The 22,421-nt window shown below is 53.2% G+C and overlaps 1 protein-coding gene across 5 annotated transcripts in view; it reads left to right on the forward strand.

The window, feature by feature from the left end:
* The window catches only part of SCN4A (sodium voltage-gated channel alpha subunit 4), a 47,485-nt gene that overhangs the window by 3,017 nt on the left and 22,047 nt on the right, over positions 1-22,421 (forward strand). For 2 of the 5 annotated variants that reach the window (XM_030023206.2, XM_030023207.2), the window contains exons 2-12: positions 9,975-10,273; positions 10,588-10,706; positions 11,648-11,737; positions 12,379-12,507; positions 12,649-12,740; positions 14,488-14,796; positions 16,622-16,685; positions 17,055-17,196; positions 18,054-18,266; positions 21,266-21,421; positions 21,665-21,788. In XM_030023206.2, the coding sequence (XP_029879066.1) occupies positions 10,010-10,273; positions 10,588-10,706; positions 11,648-11,737; positions 12,379-12,507; positions 12,649-12,740; positions 14,488-14,796; positions 16,622-16,685; positions 17,055-17,196; positions 18,054-18,266; positions 21,266-21,421; positions 21,665-21,788 (1,702 nt within the window). In that variant the 5' untranslated portion in view covers positions 9,975-10,009. Of the gene's footprint in view, positions 1-1,308; positions 1,389-9,971; positions 10,274-10,587; positions 10,707-11,647; positions 11,738-12,378; positions 12,508-12,648; positions 12,741-14,487; positions 14,797-16,621; positions 16,686-17,054; positions 17,197-18,053; positions 18,267-21,265; positions 21,422-21,664; positions 21,789-22,421 lie in introns of those variants that run through there. The other 3 variants (XM_030023204.2, XM_030023208.2, XM_030023209.2) reach the window with 3 other exon arrangements.

Below are 22,421 nucleotides of genomic sequence, written 5' to 3' on the forward strand. Positions count from 1 at the left end.
AGGCACCCGCCAGACTCCCCCGCGTGGAAAACAGCCCGGGACGGGGGGAGAAAGTCCCTGCAAAGGTGCAGGCAGGGCGTGGGGACACGGGTGCCAGCAGCCACCGGACCCTCGGTGGCCATGGACCTGCCGCTGGGATGAGAGGGGACGGCGGGGGATGTGACGGGCAACCAGTTTCTGAGCCACCTTCCCACTCGGAGGAAGGGAGCTACAGGCAGGGCTTAAAAGGCACAAGTCGCCTTTCTCCTGGCTTCTCCTCCTGGAGATCTAAATATAAACCTCAGCTTGGCCAAGCCAAGGTTGCAGGAAAGGTCTGCGGGGTGGCTTCACAGTGTCTCCTTTCAAGAAGGCGCCTGTCCCCGCAGAGCCCCTGTCCCCTGTGGGGGAGCAGGGAGGGACCCCCATGGGGAGAGGGGGAGGAGGTGGGACCCCTCTGCCGTGCTGAAACAGCGGTGACGAGGGGGGACATGGAGGTGGGAGGCCGTCATTTCCCCATTCGCACACGGGGGCCGTGGGGTGCGCACGCACAGCCAACAGCTTTGGGGTGCTGGGGAGGCAGGGTCAGCCCAATGTGGGGTTCAGAGCTCGGATCCCCCATGGGCAGTGGAGAAACAGGCAGTGCCAGGGTGGGATTTGGCTCTTTTTTTGGGTGCTGAATCCCCTCACGTGCCTGTAGTGGGTGCACAGAGCTGTGCAAAGCTCCCACCACTCGCTGTGCGTGCAGGGACCGCTTTGCACCCCCAGTGCCATTTCGGGGTTTATCCAGAGGCAATCAGCCACCCCGGTCCCCCCATCCCTCGCAACAGCAACCATCCCTCTCGGCCAGATCCTGCATCGCTACTCTCTCGGTCCCCAGAGCCAGTGCTGAGTTGCAGAGCGAAGTTTGCAGATAAGCGCAAGCATTTCTTCCCCTGCCCTCACCGCTGCTGACAGAGATGCGAGGGATCAGCCTGGGCATGCAGCGAGCAAAACACACTGCAAAAGATTTAACAGCAGATGTCGACAAGGGGCAACAATTCCATAAAACCCTGGGGACAGCGGGACACCCCTATCTGTCCTGTTATACAGGGGAGATCCTGCACATGTAGCTGATGGATTGATGCGTTGAGCGCGGGAGCTGCCTCCTCTAGTCCTTGCTAGGAAAATGCCTGGTGTTACACTGGTTCAGGAGGGAAAGGGCATATTTACAGGAACTGGTTAAAGAACACGGCGTCCTGCCTTGACTTGACTGTGCTAATATTTAAATAACATTTTCTATTTTCTGGTGTGTGTATAAGGGTCTGGTGACCATCAGTCAGGGCAAAAGGGCCCTGTGGAGCCCTCGGGCAGCTCCATCTTCACTCGGTGGAACTTGCTGGATTTGGGGGTAGGAAAGCAAGCGGCAGCAGGTAATGATGAGCCATCCAGCATCATTTCTGTGTCTGGAAGGTTGGACTAATAAGTTCATTTACATGGAGGGGAGGAACGGGGAGAGTGTGGTGGATGCTTTGGGGATTTATGGGAGCAAAGACCCCAGCTATAGCTCCAGAGATGCCAGGAAGGGTGCTCAGTCTCTGTGCCTGTCTGTCCAGCTGCCTCCCTCCTTGGTTATTTATACAGCCCTTGGGAACATCTCGGCTTCGAGTCCCCCTTCTCCAGATCCAAGTGGATTTGCATAAGATCCCTTGGGAGCTGGAGGGCAAGAGTGGAGGTGTGGGGCTCAGCGCCTGGAGCTGGGCATAAGGAGGGCTGTGATGGCTGCAGGTGCCCCGTGTTGGTCGTGGTTTGCAGGGTGTCCGGTATGGGGTATTGGGGTGCAGAGGCTGTGATGGGAAAATGGGCATTCTCCAGCTTTGGGATGCTGCAAGGGCCCCGATATTGCCAATCCCATGGGAGCATCAGGTCCGGGACCTGCTCCCAGTGCTGCTCGTTGGTGATCCCTATGTGAGCCGGTGGGGCTGCATCTCTCCTGGCATCCCTTGGAGGTGGCTGCGTCACTGCCCCCCACGTCCTCGGAGTCTGGGATAGCAGGTCATTACAGCCCCACGCCATCCTCCCTTCCCCCACGCTGTCCCCGCTGCCTTCGCAGCACCGCTCAGATCTTTTCTAAGCCTGACATGAGAGCTGCTGGCAGGGAGGAGCAGGAGCTTTGGATGACACCCGAGTGCAGGCAGTGGGCAGTGGGCAAGCACAGGGTCCCCGCTTTAACCCTTCCCCACCTGCTTGAGCCTCCACCGTGGCCAAAACCCCCTCAAAATAAACCCAAGCAGCCATTCGTCCCGGTGTCCCCTTTCCAGCAATCCCTTCCCGGGGCTCAGGAGGGACAGCGGGATGGAAAGGAGGTGGGCATGGGGTGGTACCCCCCCGCCGCTGCATCCCCCGGCTCCAGGCAGGAGGGGGTTAGCGCGTTGCTGCAGGATGTTGCAACCTCCTATTTCCATCTGTGGCCCGGGAGAGTATCTGAGGACTTCACAGCTTCCAGCCTATGTATCTCACCCCCGCCTTCAAGCACATCGAGGTACCCTTGGTAGGGCTGCGGGCAAACGGGCATTGAAGTGCCAGAGTTCAAGTAAATTCAGGACAATAACAATCGGTGAATTGCATGAAATTAATTTCCACGCGACTTATGATGCTGGTGGCAGGAGTGGAGGCACTTCTGCAGGGCACGTATTTTTGGGCGGTTAGCGGTTTATGTCCCAGGGGGAGGCTGGTGCCCTCTTAGCATGTTCAGCGTTAAGGATTTGGATCTCCAAAGGAAGCCAGCGATGACACGGGCTCGGCTGTGTCTTTGCAAGGAGCTAGGGCCAGGGAGCAGCATCTTGTTTGGCACGTGCAGGGCACCCATCGCGGCTGGGGCCCCGCTGAAGGTGCTGCTGCAACGTACCGTGAAACACGGGATTGTGCATCACGTCCTTCTCCTCCTCAGTGTAAATCCCCCAACTGCCGGCACAGCGCTCGGCTCGCGGGTGTCCTTGTCCCAAAGTGCATCGCAAGGCGGGGCGGGGGGGGGGGGTTGGCTGCTGCCAGGAAAGAGGCTGGAGAGCGTTTGGAGACCTCTTGGTCTGCCCGAGAAAGGCAGCATCTAGCAGGCAGAAAGGAGCAGAGCAGCATCATTCCATAGCAGTGAACTCATTCAACGTGCGCTTAAAATCAAGCATGCACTTTTGCTTTTGGCCCGTACAACCATAGCGGCATCGCTGTTGCTGTGGGTGGCCTGTGGGTAACACGCAGTGAGTGACCTTGGCTGGTCTGGACCACCCTGAGGGACCATGATGGCACCTGAAGAGCATGAACTTGCTGCAGCATCTCAGTCCCCCTGGTCCGGCTGGGAAAAGCATCCACCAGCGCTGGGCTTGCTCTGGCATTGTTTTCCAAGGGCTTTCAACAGACCATCGCCTTTGCTCAGTATCGGGCAAATTGCAGGCAGCATAGCTTCATCCGACTCCCCGGAATGACGGATGCTGCTTGGAAGCATCCCGCATTCCTGCCGGTACAGTTGGCTTGGGCCACACTTCAGGCAAAGGAACAAAACACACCCAGAGGAGGGTAAAAAACCACAGTGGTGACAGGAGTCGGCATGGGAGGACGTGTCGCTAACAGGAGCCAGTGGTGCTCACTGGGCTTGGCGGGCAAGAGGCTGGTGTTTGAGCCGCATAGCCCATGGGACTTACCCAGCCGAGCGCTTAAAAAACTCAGAAATTCAAAGGATAATGCTGGAAAATGAAGAATTAATTTTTTTCTCGCTCTCCAAGTCTTCCAAGCCCACTGCTATTTGAAAATAGAGTGGGAAAAGGATTGGGGTGACTCTCTTATTTTTTTTATTGGTGTTACTTTCTTTTCGTGAAAACTTAGCACCACCTGCCTTGAAAACAGGGCAGCCCAAAAACAGAGCGAGTTTATGGTGGGCTGAGAACCTCCGCGGTGGTGGAGATCCAGCGTCCCACAGCAGTGTCATAAGAGGCATTTGTTTGCAAAAGAAAATTTTGGAGACTTCACATATCTTTCCAGATAGTCTTTGTAATGTAGTTACAGCAAAGCATTAAGGGATGACAATATATCTGGGGATAGTAAACACCAGACTCTTAAATAGCACATTATCATGTTACAGAAAGAGACATAAACTTGTTTATAAAATGGCTAATTTTGTCTGGCACAACTGAAGGGTGTTTATCCTAGTTACTTCTAGAAACTCATATAATCTCAGAAATGCTAATGCAGCTCTGGGCCCTGCTCAGCATGCTGGTAAATCACCCATGTGCATGACTTAAAGCAAATCTCTCCACCCCCTGTGCTATTTGTGGGCAGAAGAAAAACATTTCACATTAGATTTCTTCAATATTCCCACTTTTTTCCAAAACTCAGGGAAAATACTGTAGGAAAGAAACACCCCGTAGGACTTTTTCAAGCTGTGACATCCCAAGGACCATGCCGGAAGGATTTTTTTCTGCAACCATCAGACTTTACAACAAAGCACCGCGTCACCCCGTACACTCAAGCATCACAAAGAAAATCACAAATATCCTGAAGCTCGAACAAAACCCACGGCAGTGGATGGCACCACCGCCGCAGCACAGGGCTGACATCATCTCCTGCGTCGCAGCCTGCACCAGCTGGGGTTTGGAGCTGTTTGGGATCCCTCTGCCCTGCCGGGTGCGGTGGCAGGATTTGGCCCTGCTCCTTCTCCTTTCCCCCATGGTCCCACCCCTGGGGGTGAGCAGTCGGGTGTAGAGAAGTGGGAAATGCAGAGGGTATAAGGACCGTGGTATTTAATCCTCGCCATAAGCTCCCTGTGCTCCATAGGCGTATAAATGCCGTCCTGACCGCACCGAGTGTCCATGCCCTTGGGCCGGGTTTGAACCAACTACATGTTCTCCTGGCAGCGGGTCTCTTAGCACACGCGATTTTGGTTTTTTAAAACCTATTTAACGCATGCAGGGGTGGAGAGGGGACTTCACGGGGCATGCAGCAGGGTTGGGAGAATGAGACCCATGTTGTGGCCCCGGGGGTCCTCCTGGGCGAGCGAGATGGCAGCGCCGAGGATGATGGTGTTTGCAGCAGCACTTGGGATGCACGTGACTGAGAACCCATCACTGAGCTGTGACTCATCCCCAAACCCTGCGGTCCCAGCTGGTCCCCATTGCACCATCCTGCCCCACCCTGGGTGTCCTCATGGGGATAAATAAGTGAGGGTTGGGGAAGGTTGGGTTGTCCTGTGCGCAGTCAGCCTCTGGGTGCTGGTTTGGGTGGAAGTGGTGTGTTCCAGGAGGAGTTGGGGTGCAGGTAGCAAGGAGGGGGTGCTATAGGATTGTGTTTTCCGTGTGCTGTGATGGGTTTAGGCTGCATGTGCAACAGGGTCTGCTTTCCAGAGCTCTTAAGCTGCTGGGTGCTGGCTTATCTCCCCCAGCGTTAACTTCTCGGAGCTACAAGCATGTGGGCCGACTCTGGGCTCCTTGGCACCGGCTCTCCCAGAGCTGGCTGCTTGCTGGCTTTGGTGCGTGAAGTCCTTGTTTCCATGCTAATCCCTGCTGTAGAGATTCCCCTCTGTGCTGTGCACTGCGAGTGCTTGGCTGAGCATCACCTGGCTCTGCTGTATCTTGGTGAGTGATGCTGATTTACACTTGCTGATGACCATTTAGGTTGTATTCTGTCTTGGACTTGTGTACATATCAGTCTCCTCTGGGGTCTTTCCAGAGTGTTTCCTGTTAAGAGGGTGAATCTTGAAGGGCAGGTTTACAGCTGGGTAAGGGCAGCTCCTCAAGATGTGTTCGATGGTCTTGCTGCAATATTGCAGATACTCAGAGGGTCCCACTGCTGTCTCCCACATTCTGGGTATCTGTAGAGCCAAGATCTCTCAGGAGCAGCGTGTCTTCACTTGAGACACCCCCGTCATATCTGTCTTTGTTAACCCAGCCCTGAGTATGGTGGGGGAACAAGTACATCTCTCTTGACTTACCAGGCTGGGGGACTCCAGGTTTGCAGATGCTCTCCCAGAGCAATGTCCTAGGAAGGGAGGAGCAGAGCCCTGGATCTGCATGGGTCAGCAGGATGGGGGGAGGCCCCCGGCCACCCAGTGTCCCCCACAGCCACACGTCTGTATGCAGCAGCCAAGAAAGTCCTTCCCCCCCTTCCTCAGCCCACAGGAGGTTATTTTCTATGCAGGGATGAAGTGCCAGTTCTGGATGGGGTGCCTTTCCAAGTAGTCTCAGACAGGACCCTGTCACACTTCTGTCTCTCCTGATTATACAGAACCTATTACGCAGCGTCTCTGGTAGTTTCCAAACCACTCAGGTTATTTTGGAGGGTGATTCATTCGTGTGGCCACAGAGTAGCAAAAATATCAGAGGAAACTGAATTTCTACCAAAGTGAAGGCCATGCACTCCTGAGCAGGGAGCTGCTCCCAGTTGCCTGCTGGTAATTGCTGATACTGAACTGGGAGGGTGAGATGCTCATCCATGGCATGCCAAGGTGTTGGACACGGGCAGTCCAAAAGCAACAGCTCAAGTGTGTCACAATAAAAAGAAGTTATCCAGCTTAGCTGGGAGTCCATAATTTAAGGCGGCAATAAATAGCAGATCAGAGCTTTGCAGAGACATTTTAAGTGACTGATTTCTTAGTAGGAAAGCTGATGGGGCAAGAATCTGCCTTTAATAAGGGACTCTGGGGGGACCCAGCTCTTGGGGAGAGCTGGGGCTGAGCCCCACGGGACGGTGGGGGTGATTTGTGCCTGAGGCAGCACCTGTTGCTGCGCCCAAACTGCTTTTACCTATCGGAGGCGCAAAGAGTTTGATCTCGGTTATTTATAGCAGCTGCTATAAATGTGCCAGGATGTGCCACGCTGGGAGCAGAGGGGCTGTTCACCCTGTCCCAGCAGCTGGGGGTGGCTGGTCCCACAGTGAGACACTTCACTTGGGGTGGTGGGACCTGGCTGTGTCCCCCACGCTGTCTCCCACACACACACTGGTGTGGGAACTGGGCTCACTGGGGGAGAGGGGTGTTGGGCTGAGCCCCCTGCAGAGTCTGTGTTTGGCTCTTGGCTCCTTTTCTTTTGAGTGATGAACCAGTGATGCTGATGGCTGCGGTGTGCAGGAGCTGGACATAGGCTTAAGTCCTGATCCTCCTCCCTGGGGTCATCCACTATCTCTGGGTGGCCACAAAGTGGTCAGAGCAGGAGCAGATGCTGCAAAAGACCCCAAAAAGCAACAAAGCATTTCCATGCCCAGGGCAACATCTCCTTTGAGGACCCCCTGCTTAGCCTTGGGCAGCGGTGCCAACCCCCAGCATCTTCCCCTGTGGCTGCAAGCCCCATGCCTGGTGCTGCCAGGGGCTGCTCCACTGGCAGCCGGATCAGCGTGGCTTCAGCCGAGGAAGAGGAGATACGGGCCGAAAGCAAAGCTGGTGCTGTTTGCTTGAGCTCCCCTCCTGCGCTCGCTCCTGCCAGGGGGAGGAATGAGCAGAGTCATGGGGCTGCAGAAACTTGACTCCTGCGGTGATCGCTGGTGGCAGCTGGAGGCACGGCCACCTCGGCTGGGACCGCAGGCTGGGTGCAGTGAGCGGGGACGGGGCGTTGCTGGGGGTTTGGAGGGGAAGAACCCAGCGGGAGGCTCCAGGGAAGACGTGGACCATGCAGCACCCGGTGCACCGAAGCCTTGGAGAGCAGCGTGCTGCTGAAGGGGCTGGAGCCCTACAGAGCGCTGGCATGGTCTGTAAAGCAGGCTTGTCCTAACAGCTCTGCAAAACCCTGGTTCCAGGGCAATTGAGGCTGCCTAGACCAGCAAGGTCCTGTGAGTCCTCAGAGTCCGCAGGAGATGGGGTGGGTTGGTCCCCCCCATGGGTGCTGTGGGTCCTGCTTGAACATGCATCAGTGCATCCCTGGTGGGACTCGGGGCAATAGAGACAGACACAGCCCAGTGCTTTTGGCTTGAGCTTTGAGGCCACTTGTATCAAGGCAATGCAAAGGGCAGGTTTCCAGAGCTGCTCAAGTAGAGCATGAAATAGGGGTAAATCCAGAATAACTCTGGATGAGAAGAAGCAACAGTGGTAACCTACTGACCTGCTGCCATGGGCACAGTACCCTCGCAGAGACATGTGGTGGCAAAAATTCCTTTTTTTGCTTGCTTTGGTGAGGTGCCACCTTTGGGGTCCAGCAGGCCTGGGGTGAGATGGGGCTGTGCCCCTCTGGGGTAGCTGCTCCGGGCTCTGTTTTGCAGCGGTTTGGGCCACAAGCCGGGCTGTGGGCAGTGCTAGACGACTCCACTTTGCAGTGATGTGACTCGGTTTATCTTATTAGATAACCCTGTTCAGCTAGGACAAAACCCTCCCTCTTCTAAAATAGGTTTAAATACAAAAATTGGTGCTCTTGTAATTTGATTATTTTTTTTTTTAAAGGTTGCCCTGTTCCAAAAGGCAACAAGTTGCTCCCATCCCTCTACCAGCTGCATTTTGAACGTGCATCGAAGCCCTGGTGCTGGAGCCACGAAGGGGCTGTTCGAACACTGTGATGAAGGTGGTCTCTGCCTAAGAGACGTTGCAGCTGGGGGCCAGTCCCTGCTTCATCCCTGGGATTGGATGCAACGGGGGGTGAGCAGTAATACCCCCACAAAGATGTGCTGCTGTGGGGATTGCCTGCCCTTGGCAGGAGAACATCCATTTTGCACACCGAGATTCAATTCAGCGGTGATAGTGAGGGAGCGTGGTGGCTTCTAAAATGCAGTTATCCTGCACTACTCAAAATCAATACCTCCCTTTGCTTTTATCACTTGGTTTTATAATCACCATGGGAATGTGTCGATACTGTTATGCACCCAGAGACTCTCTTCCCATCAGGGCTAGCTATAAATGTCCAGTTCTCCTTAATTACAAAGGGCTGAAGGTTTCCAGCTCTCAGCATGACAGGCCTGGGTCTGTGAGGAGTTTTGAGCCTATAGCTTTTTCGGAAGCAAGTGCTCAGCAGCATCACAGAAAGTTTTGGTGCATGGAGGAGTCACTGCCTGCCAGTGGGATGCTCATTTTGGGGAGGGTGAGGCCCAGATATCCCAGTATCCCTGCAAAGCAGGATCAAGTGTTATGGCTCATCTGACACAGGCTGGTGTTTATGGGTTGAACAGATATCGAGGCAAAGCAGAGGCAAGGTGATGCAAAGCAAGAACCTTTCTGGTGTCTAGGAAGCCTTTTCCAGGTGTTTCGGCCTTGCTGAGGGCATGGCAGCCTGTTCCTCTGGGTGCAACCACCCAGCTCATCCCCACTTTGCTCTCTCCAACCATTTCTGTTGTTCTGCTGCTCAGTGGAGCCACCCTTATCTCTCCCAAATGGTCCATTCTATTCCTGTCTGGGGAGTCATCCTGATCTCCGTAAAATTAGAAAGTGCCATTATTGCCTCGCTTTTTGGCTCAAGATAAGACTTTAACCCCTTTCTCTCAGGAGCAGAGCCATCCAGCACTGCAGAGTAACCACTGCAGGTTACTCGTGTTTCCGATGGACGGGTGCTGTGAAATGGGCCACTGATCCTGCAGGACCGAGCTCCTCTGGCTGAGGAACCTCTTGCTTTGAGCACTGTATGTTGCTCACACAAGGTGCAGGAGGAAAGCTGCCCATGCCTTGCAGCATATTGCAAAGGGGAGACAGCTAGAGCGGTGCCGCTGATGCCAAAGGTGTTTTGTTTTGTTGAACAACCCTGTCTAGGTTGTGAAATTGCGTGTCTAACAACAGCCAGCTGGTGCCAGGGACACCAACTGCTCAGCTCATATGGTGCTCAACCTGACGGTGCTTTTTGATCGGAGGGTGAATGGGGGTCTGGGAGGAGAAGGAGCACACAGCGTGCTCCGTCTGCAAGCGATCCATGCATAATAATCTTTCTTGCCAGTTCAATAGTTCTGCAATAAACTCGTTTGCAAAAACTCACCAAGATCCTGCCATCACCTGGCTTCAAGGGCTGAGCAAAAATGCCCCAAAATGGCACCAGCTGGCATTGCCTTCTCAGCCCTCGTCTCCCCAGCAGGCTGGGCGCAGGCGTCCTGGGAGCAGAATGAGAGGATGGCCGGCCTGCCGCACATCCCGGGCCCCGAGAACCTCCGCCCCTTCACCCCCGCCTCACTGGCTGCCATCAAGCAGCGCATCGCGGAGGCAGAGGCACTCAAGGTAAAGCGGCAGCACGTGGAGCTGCCTGAGGAAGAAGAGATCAAGCCCAGGAGCGACCTGGAAGCTGGCAAGAACCTGCCCCTTATCTATGGTGACCCACCGCTGGAGCTCATCGGGACCCCCCTGGAGGACCTGGACCCTTTCTACAAGGATAAGAAGGTGAGGGGCAGAGCTTAGCCCATGGGTAGACTTGGCATTACATGTAAATCCCAAGAAAAAGACCAAAGCATGGACCTCCTCTTCTTTCCACCATGCCCCAGGGTCTCATCTGAGCCCATCTTGGTGATCCGTAGCCCCAAACTACTGTGGTTGCTTCTCCTCCAAAGCAGAGCATCTGTTCCTTGGCAGTCACAAGCCTTTGGAGATCCAAAGCACACATAGAGGTCTCACCTCTAATGGCAGCACTTGATCTGTGGGTGTTTCGGGGGTGTGCAGAAGGGCTAACCTATCTCCCTCCTTTCTTTTCTCCACAGACGTTCATAGTCCTCAACAAAGGGAAGTCCATCTTCCGCTTCTCGGCGACCCCTGCCCTCTACCTGCTGGGGCCCTTCCACCCCATCCGCAGAGGAGCCATCAAAGTGCTTGTCCATTCATATCCTTGCCCTCTGTGATGCTGCTCCATTGGCAGGTCAAACCCTGATGGTCAGAGTGCAAACAGTCCTGGGAGAGGGCTGAGAGAAGTGTTTCATGATGGTGTGGCGAGCAAATTTCCTGGGCTGGCCCCCACCATGGCCAGGACCCGCTGCCCAGCCATCCCAGTGCTTTGGTCCCTTCCCAAGGAGTGGGTGCTTGAAGGCTTTGGGCACCTTGGTGGCACCAAGAGGTCAGTCTTGGTTGGAGAAGGGAGGAATCAGTTTGATTGGAGAAGGGAAGAAACCTAAGTGGTAGAGCTTCCTAGGAAGAGGTACAAGGCCTCTGAGGTCTGGAGAGACTCGGAAAGGAAAGAAAATTATTACAGATCAGGGGATCCTGTCCCATCTGGGAAGTGGGCGAATTGGGGAGCTCAAAGGATGCTTTGGGAGAGGGAAGGCAGAGGAACCGGGACATTGGGGTACAGGGAAAGAGGCAACTTGGGCAGTGCTGGGGCTTTTGGTGTGAGACAAGCAGAGATGGAAAGACAGGAAAGGATGCCAAGAGCAAGAGGGGCACTAGGATGGGTGGGAAGTGATCCCAGCAGAGCTCTGGTGGCAGCAGGGGGTGGTGGCCAGGAGGTAGGAGGAAAAAGAGGGGCAGAGGGATCAGACAAGTGGGGAAAGTTGTATCCTGGGGTGATGGAGAGGAAGGAGCACAGGGGACAAGAAGGGAGGCAGACCCAGCACCACGGAGATGGGGAAGGGAGCAGAAGGGGAGGGCAGGGGCCAGGACCATGCATGGGAGCACAGAACTGAGCCAGGAGAGAGCTGCAGGAGAAGCAGGTCAGGGCATGGGACCAAGGTGGGAGTCAGGACAAGAGTAGGGGTGCTTGCCTTCATAACCATGTGAAGGGGGGAATCTAGGCAACAGCCACAGCATTTCTCCTTGACCAAGTTTTAAATTGTTCAGCATGTTCATCATGATCACGATTTTAACCAACTGTGTGTTTATGACAATGAGCAACCCCCCGGCATGGTCCAAGAACGTGGAGTAAGTCCGTGCCTCCCACGACCTCCCCCAGCCATGGGGACCATCCTCAGGAGGGACAGGACCAAGGCTGAGAGGAGTGTTGGGATCCAGGCACCCTTCAGAGGAGGAGAGATGTCATTGGGAGATGCTGGTGGCCCTCTTGATCTCAGAAGGGATGTCCGCGCTCTGCATTAAGCATTGCAAAGAGTAGGAGTGTTTCAGAGCTGCCCAAAATCTGGTGGGGTCCTTGTGACAGCAGACCACTGCAGAGCAGGCTGGGTCAGGTCGGGTCAGCACTGATAGTCTGGAGAGGCTGAGCAGACCCACGAGTCCAAAGAGCATGGACAACCAGCCCCAGGTGAGAAGGGGAATCCAGCATTTTCTGCTGTGGTTCTGCACAATCAGGTCTCAGCAGGGTTTTACAGAGAGCATGATGGTGGCGGGACATCAGCAGGGATCAGAGGTGTTGCAGAATAGTCATCAAAGGGATTGGTACCTCAAGATGTCCCAACTTGCCTTACGAGGAACCCAGCAGCCTGTGACTGTGAACCCCCAAACTCAGCTCCCCAAGATGGTCCCACTGGCAGGGGTGGACAAAACCTCATCCTGAGCTGCCCCTTGGACCTCGGTGAGCATCCCCTGAGTCACCGTTCCCATTTCAGATACGCCTTCACTGGGATATACACCTTCGAGTCCCTCATCAAGATACTGTCGAGAGGCTTCTGCATCGACAACTTCACATTCCTGCGCGACCCGTGGAATTGGCTGGACTTCATGGTCATCTCCATGGCGTGAGTTTGGTGGGATGGGGAGAGGACAGGAGGTCTGGCCACTGCACCCGGGGGGCGAATGACCCTGGGGAGGAGGGCTGAGAAGCAGGGGGGTGGGTTCCTGGCAGAGCCGTTAAAACCCTTTCCTCTCCTGTCCTGCAGCTACATTACCGAGTTTGTGGACCTGGGGAACATCTCTGCTCTCAGGACCTTCCGTGTCCTCCGTGCCTTGAAAACCATCACCGTGATACCAGGTGGGACTTAAAGAAGGGGTCTCCTCTCCATATCTTCCCCTCCCTCAAGCTTAGGTTTTCCCACAGTTCACAGCAGTTCCTTGTTCTTTTGACAGCTCTAAGAGAAAACAGAGGAAATAAGGTATTTGATACTTATAAATAATTTTCCACCTATTTCAGCTTTTGGGTCAGGTCCTGCTGATTTTACGTCTTGAAATTAGCTGTGCTGACTCAGTTGTTTGGCCAGGGAAAGCCCCTGATGAGCCAGATGTGGTGTTTTTAGGGCTCCTTGGAGATGCCTTAAGTGGGCTTGTGCTCACGTTGTGTTTATGGTCTCGATTAACCAATACATTTTGCTTGGTCCTTGGAGCCATAAATTCAGTTTTGTCCCCACTGCTGACTGCTCTGGTGCTAGGGTTGAGATATTTAATGGGTATTAGTGCAAGAGCCATGTGGCAAGTGCTTAACATCACCCCAAACATCCAGCCTGCAGTGTTAGGAGCATGTTATCAAATACCTCTGATGGCTGTTTCCCAAGTTTGATACCATTTCAATACCCTGTTTTGGTACCACCTAGTGCAAGCTCACAGAAATGATAGGTCAGACCCCTTGAAGAAGCATGAGATTGAACTGAAAATGATAATTTCTTGTGGTGAATAAATTCTTGTGTCCCTGCAGTTTCCAGATCTTTAGGGTTCATATTTGAATGATTTTTGCCTCCATCAAACAGGCTAAAAATTGCATTTAGCAAAACATAAGCTGCTGCTTCTTTCTGGAATAACATCCCCCCAAGAGGCTCTGCAGAAATAGCAGTTGCAAAAATAAGCTGGTTTAGAACAGCTGTCCTCAGCAGTTTCCCAACTTAGACAAGCCCTTGGAGAACAGGGTTTTACCTAAATAGGGTTTTTTTTTTTGGGGGGGGGGGGGGGGGCAGAACTAACATGATGACAGGGCTAAAAATCATGTGTCTTTGGAGAATTGCTTCTACATGAGAAAGCTCTGTGCTCAGAGCTGCTTTTAAGATCAATGTCAGGATGTCCCAGCATCACCCATCATCCATGTAGACCTCGGGTGACAGGAATGACATCCTCCATGTGAAAAGCCCACTGAGGATCTGTGGGCAAGCCTCCTCTGTGGAAGAAACAGCGATGCTGGGGGGGATGGATGAGTTAATCCTGATGCTTAATGCAGATGTCGCTTCGTCACCTTCACTCGGACACATTTGGGTTTCTCCAGCTTGAAGGAATCAGGCTGGAGGGTACGTGGGGGCTCCCAACCACCCATGGGGCAGCAGCATGTGGGGGTGTTGAACCACGGAGGCTTTTCGGGAGCTGAGAGCAGTGGTCAGCATCTTCCAGTTGGGATGGCAAATAGCATTTCCATGTGCTGCAGCAAAGTGGGCTACTCTACTGGCTTGGCCCAAAAAAGGCCCGACTGGTATTTGGGGAAAACATAAAGCCAAAGGAATTCATGGCTGCCAGCCTGAGATGGGCTTTGGCTTGTGATACCCAGGTTGAGGTTGGCATGGGGAGGCTTGGCTGGCACTGGTCCAAAGGTGACAATTCTGGGGGAGGCATTTATGCTGCCCAGCAATGTGTGGGGCAGCTGGGATGCAACATGGGGCACAGAGCTGGGGGTCTGAGCACATGGGGTGAACTTGGTGATACCACATGTCCCCACCAGATCCAGCATCTTTTGGGAGCACCGCAGCAGGTTCTCCACAATTAGCAAACAAGCAATTAGCTCAGTAGTGACACCTCCCCACTAGGGCTGAAGACGATCGTTGGGGCTCTGATCCAGTCGGTGAAGAAGCTCTCAGACGTCATGATCCTCACCGTCTTCTGCCTGAGTGTGTTCGCCCTAATCGGTCTCCAGCTCTTCATGGGAAACCTCCGGCAGAAGTGCGTGCGGTGGCCCCCCCTCAACGACACCCTGCTGGGGGACTTGGGGCTGGACAACGACGCGTTGGCCAACACAATGCTCTATGGCAACTTCACCGACGGCATTGCCAGCAACTTCACCGGCAACTTCACCAGCAACAGCACCTTTGATTTCGAGGCCTACATCAACGATGAAGGTAAACACTCGTGCACCCCCTTCTCTGCTGGCCCATCACCCTGGCTTGCTCCTCAGTTTCCTTGCTCTTCATCCCTGTCAGACCCAGATGGTTTGCTTGCATGGATCTTCTTGCCAAGGTGCTTTGCAGGGACATGTGGTCGGTGGGTGAAACAGGGATTGTGCATACTCACAGGATAGACAGATGGGATCAAATCCTCCTTGCCAGGGAAATTGCAGTCCACCTGGGCAAGCTAAACTCCTCCAGAAAGGTTTCACCATGGGAAGCCTGGACAAACCAGTGTCTCCATCTCTCCCACTTGCTTCGTGAGGGCACAATCTCCCCATCGGGGTGGGCACTGGTGAACAGCTGCTCCATCTGGCTGGTCACAGCAGGGAGACCAAACCCTCCAGGAGCAGATGGGACTTCGGGTGGAAGGATGCAGGAATGACATTTCTCACCCACTCTCACTGCATCATAGCTAGGTCCTTCCCCAAGTACTGCTGCGTCCAGTGACGATTGCTTGCAAGCATGCGACACTGTGACAGCCAACAGAAGAGGAAGGAGGGAGAGGTGGGATCAAGCACAGGTCCTTGGACAGGTCTCCAAGTTTACTACTTTCCTACTACTTCTTTGAAACAAGTTTGGCCCAAAAAATTGTGGTGGGTTTTTTGTTTGTTCTTTGGTTTTGTGGTTTTAAACTCCATGGAAATGTAAAAATCTCAGAAAATCTGCCTGGCAGAGCTGCACAGTGGCAGGATGCTCCACAGGGATGTTTCACATCTCATTTAGGGCACTCGACAGAGCTCAGCAGAAGATCGGGTTATGTCTCAGCTGAGCTGCTTTGCCCAACCGTACAAGTAGCTCTGGCATTAATTACAGGAAGGCTTCTTGGTAGCGGTGCAAATTCAATACATAAGATCTAGTGAGTGCAGTGCAAATAGCAACAGCACTCTGCAGCCATGCGTTCAGGTTAACGGCTATTGGGGCCAGGCCAAAAACATATCGCCTGGAGTTTTACAAGTGGGACATCTCCTCGATGAGCCCACATAGGTTAAATAAAAGCCTGGTGGCAAGAAGCCAGGCAGAGCTGGAGATGCTTTGAGGAAGCTCCAGAAATCCCTGTGTGGCTCCTGGAAGGGCTGTGCTAGGTGATGCCCAGGATGGACTCCAGCTGCCCCCTGCCATGTCCCGGGGTGGATGTCTCCAGATGCTCATCTATGTGTCCCTGGGGACAGCTGACCTGTGGTGGCACTGCTTCGCAGCTCCTGTGGCTCTGGGTCTGTGCCCAAGCTGTTAGGAGGAGCTTTAAGGACCCCTGGTCTGTAAGCAGGGTAGGTTTCCCCACCAGGTAGGGGCTGGTTGGGATGGGAGCAGCAAGAGGAAGGCGATGGCCATGGAGGAGTAGCAGACAATTTCCCCAGGCTTTCTGGGGACTCCTGCAGTCCCCCATGCTCAGTGCTCCCTGGGAATGCCCTGCTATTTTGTACGTTTTTCTCAGCAAAACGGACCAGCCGTGGTCCTTTGACCACATGTTAACCCACCTTCCCAGAAGGTAGGCCAAGCCTGACCCTGGCCAACCTGGCTGTTTCCAGAGCTCTTGATGGGCTTGGGAACCATCTAGTTCGGTTGGTGAAACAATGCCATGAGGTCTCTGAGCTAGTGCCAGGTAGTTCAATGCAAATAGCAAAGCCAGCAGAGAGGAGATAACCCAGTGCCCAGCACTGGGATTCAGGGAATTTGCCTGACAGTGATGAGCTCCCAAGAATTTGAAAAATCAATGTTTGGTGTTTTGTTTTGTTTGGGGTTTTTTTTTTGATGTCTTGCTCTTTCCCCAACTGCAAAGCCAATTTCTACTTTCTGGAGGGAGCACTTGACGCCCTGCTCTGCGGGAACAGCAGCGATGCTGGGTGAGTGCAGCTCACGCTGGTGGCTGACGTCCCCTCTGGCTCCCCAGGAGGGGACGAGGCAGCCAGCGGAGCCTGTGGGACCACTGATGCTTGGGATGGGACAGGATCGGGACTGGGAACATGGCTTTGCAGGTCAATGGTCTGGGAATCCCAACTGTATCAGCTTGGAGGGGGTATCAGTCCGGGCATCCTGACTATATCAACTTTGGGGAAGGCGGTAGCAATCCGGGCATCCCGACTATATCAGCTTGGATGGGGGTGGTTCTGCTGAAGCATCTCAGCACCTCCAGGGATGGAGCGTTTCGCTGCGGGTGCAGGAGGGGCAGCACCAGGGTCTCACGCCAGCTGCCCCTGTGGCTCCTTTGGTAGGAAGTGCCCTGAAGGGTACCAGTGCATGAAGGCGGGCAGGAACCCGAACTACGGCTACACCAGCTACGATACCTTCAGCTGGGCTTTCCTGGCCCTCTTCCGCCTCATGACGCAGGACTACTGGGAGAACCTCTTCCAGCTGGTAGGCACCAAATTTTTATCCTTGTGCAAATGCTTCTCTCGTTTCAATGCTGCCCCAGGTCTAGGACAGGTAAAAAGTCACTTGACTGGAACCCTGTGGGACCTTGTCCTGTGGTTTATGGATCTAACCGGGATCGGCAGAGATGGGGCATTGTCCCATCCAGTTCCCCAGCCTGAGCAGTGCAGTGTATTTTCCAGGGCAAAGCCCAGGTGTGCTTCAGTGGTGCTGTCAGCTGTATTGTGGAAATTGGGGATTTATAAGAATATCTAGTACTTCTTTGGCTTGAGCTAAGGGATAAGGGGGAAAAGCTAGGTCACTTGTCTCCTGCATTGAGTCACCCTCTACGGAGAAGTTGCAGACACCATAAAAATCCCAGCTGACCCTGGGTCCAGAGACTGTTTAGATAAAAGCAAGCCTACATCTAAAGGCTACAGACATGCTCTGGAAATGATTATGCCCAGATCTGGAGTTAGAAAAGGGCCACTCTTGGCCCAAGGGTGAAACCTGAGAAGTTGGGAGCTGAGAGATGTTAGCCCCTGTCACAGCAAAGCGAGTCTCCGATGAAATATCGGTCCCATCTCCATACATGCTTGCAGCCCTCGGACTACCAGACAGCACAGAGCAGCATGGCTGGGTTTGCCGAGACTTCTGGCTGTTTCACACAAGTCCTAACCCAGTGCCGTGGACTGCAAGAAGGTCAACTGGGCAATGACCAGCCCTTGGGGAAGATGGGAGCAAAATAGTGTCTTCCTCCCACAAATGGGAGGGTGCCCTGGTGCAAGACCTTTCATTGGAAGCATCACCAAAGCGATACTGTGCTGAGGTGGTGTGACAGCCTGTGCCTCCTCTTTCCACAGACACTGCGTGCAGCAGGGAAAACATACATGATCTTCTTCGTGGTGGTTATATTTCTTGGTTCCTTCTACCTCATCAACCTCATCCTCGCGGTGGTGGCCATGGCTTATGCAGAACAAAATGACGCCACGATGCTGGAGGAGCAGCAGAAGGAGGAGGAATTTCAACAGCTCATGGAGCAGCTGAAGAAGCATCAAGAGGAGCAAGAGAAGATGGTTGGTGGAAAATGTGGGGGCCAAAATGAGGAACCTTAGGAATAGGGGGGGAAAAGGGGAGGCACCTACAAGTGTGGTGGTGCCTCTATGTATAATCCAGGAATAAGCCCCATTTGATCCATAGTAAGCAAAGATAATAGTTGAGTAACTATTTTGGAGGTCACAGCTGAATCATAAAGTTGAGATACTATCCTGGGTGGGATAAAAAGAAGGCTGAAAAGATTTAATTTGCACATCCAAAATCCAGCACAGGGAGCACTGGGAGGCAGCAGAGAGGTGCAGCACAGAGGTGCGGTATTGCTTGAAAAGAGGAGGTGAGAAACAAGGCATAAAAGGCACCAGAACTAACAATATATCTTCCTGCAGCACATCAAGAGCAGGAAACCTGGCAGAGAGCCTGCACAGGCACATTATGACCAGGGTACAAAAGAAGCACTCAAGGAAGATAGGGCAGCTGCAGCAAAACTAAATGCATTAGCAAACCGTTTCCTTTTGGCCAAGACTGGAAACAGAAGAGAGGGCTCGAGAGACCCTGCGGCTTGCCTGGGGAAGTCCTGGTGTCCTTGCAGGAGCCAAGGCACAGCTCTCGGGATCTGGTCTCACTGCTGTCCCCCAGCACACGAGCAGATATGCATGCCTGATGCTGCAGAGAGTTTGCAGTCAAACGAGCTGGTATCAAAATGAGTGGTCTCTGAAGCTGCCTGATTTCCACCCATTTCATAGAATCGTATAATACCCTCAGCAAGTTTGCAGATGACGCCAAGCTGAGTGGTGCGGTTGACACACCTGAGGGACGGGATGCCTTCCAGAGGGACCTGGACAAGCTCGAGAAGTGGGCCCATGTGAACTCATGGCTCATGAGGTTCAACAAGGCCAAGTGCAAGGTCCTGCACCTGGGTCTGGGCAACCCCCAGTATCAATACAGGCTGGGGGATGAAGGGATTGAGAGCAGCCCTGTAGAGGAGGACTTAGGGGTACTGGTGGATGAAAAGCCGGACATGAGCCGGCAATGTGCGCTCATAGCCCAGAGAGCCAACCATATCCTGGGCTGTATCAAAAGCAGCATGGCCAGCAGGTCAAGGGAGGTGATTCTCCCCCTCTACTCTGCTCTTGTGAGACCCCACCTGCAGTACTGTGTCCAGCTCTGGGGTCCTCAGCACAGAAAAGACATGGACCTGTTGGAGCGAGTCCAGAGGAGGGCCACAAAAATGATCAGAGGGCTGGAGCACCTCTCCTCTGAAGACAGGCTGGGAGAGTTGGGGTTGTTCAGCCTGGAGAAGAGAAGGCTCCAGGGAGACCTTATAGCAGCCTGCCAGTACCTAAAGGGGGCTTATAAGAAAGATGGGGACAAACTTTTTAGCAGGGCCTGTTGCAATAGGACAAGGGGTAATGGTTTTAAACTAAAAGAGGGTGGATTTAGACTAGATACAAGGAAGAAATTCTTTACAATGAGGGTGGTGAAACATGGACACATGTTGCCCAGAGAGGTGGTAGATGCCCCATCCCTGGAAACATTCCAGCTCAGCTTAGATGGGGCTCTGAACAACCTGATTTAGTTGAAGAAGTCCCTGCTCATTGCAGAGGGGTTGGACTAGATGACCTTTAAAGATCCCTTCCAACCCAAACTATTCTATGATTCTCTGAATATCAGGTTGGAAGTGACATCAAGTATCATCTGGTCCAAACTTTCTTGGCAAAAGCATGGTCTAGACAAGAGACATTTGCTCCATTGTGGTCCTGGGGTGTTACCTTAGCCCCTTTCCCATCCTTGGGAGTCTCTTTTCAGCACAATATGCCTATAAAAACATGGGCAAAAGCTTCTGTGATGTCTGATACTGCAGCCCAGCTATTTTCCATCTCTAATCATCACTTTGGTCTATGTCAGCAATGTCCACAAGGGACATCCCTGCAAATCTGACTGTTAGTCTGGGCAAAAGACCAGCTTCCTTGCATGTAGAGAGAAACACAAAACAATGTTTTCCTCTCTCTAGAGCTTCTATCTCTCGCTGCTTATCTATGCTGGGCCACAACATCCTCCGAGGAAGTGGCTTGCTCTTATCTGGCTGCTGCTGTTTGCAGGATGGGTCTAAGCAAGCCCTGCCCAAGGGATGGGGACTCCAGGGCTGGCCATAAAGCTGGTGCTGTGGCCAGTTCCCTGAGCAAATTAACCAGTGAGTTGCCCAAAGGCTTTATTAAGGGATGATACTCCTTTATTGTCACCTACAGAAATGGAGAAGATGGAGGGAATAAGACTGAGGGCAAAGCTCCTACTAGAAACGGGCACTCGGATCCATTTAATATCCAGCAACCGAGCATGGAAACCGTGTTGCACCTCAGCGATATGCAGTGGGAACAGAGAGGTTCCCACTCCGCTGTGGCATCCTTAATGCTACCAGAGGGTGTAGTAAACTTCAAATATTAATACCAGTGTCAGAAAGAAAAAAAAAAAAAGAAATGATTGAATGTGCAAATGAAAATCTAATAAAACAACATTTGGGAAAAAAAATTTAAATTTTGATGCAAACAGTCACAAATTCAGTGCAAGTTCAAAAATCTTGGCCATCGCATTTCAGTAGGAGCCTTGAAGATTTTCCTTCTTTCCCATTTGGGATGAAAGCATGTTTCAAAGATTGAAGTTTCCTGCAAGACAAGAATTAGAAGGTTTGCATAGTTTTTTCCTTATGAATTATTCACCCTAACCAAATTTGAACAGATCTGCTGTTACAGAGAGCTTATTACGGTGGGGTGTGCAAGTGAAAAGGAAAGGCTTGCAACTCCTGTTTAGCTACTGCAAATTGTTATCTCTCGTTGTTGCTCATGAGGATCTGAGTTTGCTGCCCAGGTCCTGCAGCAGCAGCAGACTTCGGAGTCACAAAGTCCTGCCCAGGACGGTCCTGGGGCTCAATTCCCCCTCCTCCTTAGCCTGGTGCCCTGCAGCAATTGCGGGAAGCTCCCGATGGCTGCGGACGTGCGGGTGATGGGGACGTGGGTTGCTGCAGTTGCAGGACCAGCGATCCAGCAGCGGTTCCCTGCCCAGCAGCATGGCCGAGAAGGAGCGCGACTCGGACCTGAACAGCGATCAGGACAAGGCAAAGGACTGCAACGGGCAAGTGGTCCCCAAGATCAAGCTGGAGCGGTCCGCTACGGTGATTGATGTACGTGCTCGGCTCTGTCTCTGCCATCCCTTGAGGGTGCCCACCCCAGTAAACCCCAGTGGAGAGACAGGCTCGTGCCCAGCTTGTTGTAGGTCAGCTCCTACAAGCCTTTCTGCAGTCCACCCATGTTGCACCCCAACATCTCTCCAGACCATGCCCTTTTTTCTGCCTGCTCTATCTTTAAGTGCATTAAATAGCCTGCAGTGCTCTGCATTCATCCCCTGTGGCCTCCTCTTCTTCTAGTGCAACCCAAGCAATGAGCCGGAGAAATCAGACCACAACCACCTCACTGTGGGCAACCAAGATGGGCCAGGCCTCGAGAAGAGGGTGGGGAGCGCCATCAGTGTCATCTCCAACACTATGGAAGGTACGTCCTTCCCCAGCCTGGGTGAGGGCTGTGTGTGCCAGCTGGTTTAGCCCAACTGTTGTGCGTTGGTGGGCTTGGGGTGCTCGGCACACACCGGTGATAGTGGCTCTCCCACATCTCCAGCCCCATGCGAGGGATGACTCTGGACCTGGGGTCTCCGTATGGGGTCAGTGCACTGCAGTGATGCTCAAGCAAGGCTTTTCATCCTAACTTGCTAGGATGATGCCTGGAGGCAATAATACAATATCTCATGCAAATGAATTGGATTGCAATTTGTTACAGCAGTCTCCAGAGTCAACTGAGAGCTGTTGAGTGGCTTCCTAAGAGCTGCTGTCTCAACTTCAGCAAAAAGTACCACAGACTCAGCAGTAACAGGTTTCTCAGCCCTGTCCTCACCGAGAATGGGCACAAAACCCTCTGGCCACCCCAAAGCAGTTCCATTGGATGTCCCTGCAATCTCAGCGTGGCAGAGACACCTCAAATCCTGCCCAGGTGTTGAGAGCAGGATTGGACCCACAGTTCCCTCACTGACCTGCCTTTCCATTCCTCTCTGGTTTGGAGGCTAAGGTCTGCAACACCACTGTGCCTGGGCATGGGAAGGCTCCTCCTTTTAGCCCTCATATTAAATTCATA

This window comes from Aquila chrysaetos, chromosome 8 (assembly GCF_900496995.4).
Source record: "Aquila chrysaetos chrysaetos chromosome 8, bAquChr1.4, whole genome shotgun sequence".
In the NCBI taxonomy this organism is placed as follows: Eukaryota; Metazoa; Chordata; class Aves; order Accipitriformes; family Accipitridae; genus Aquila; species Aquila chrysaetos.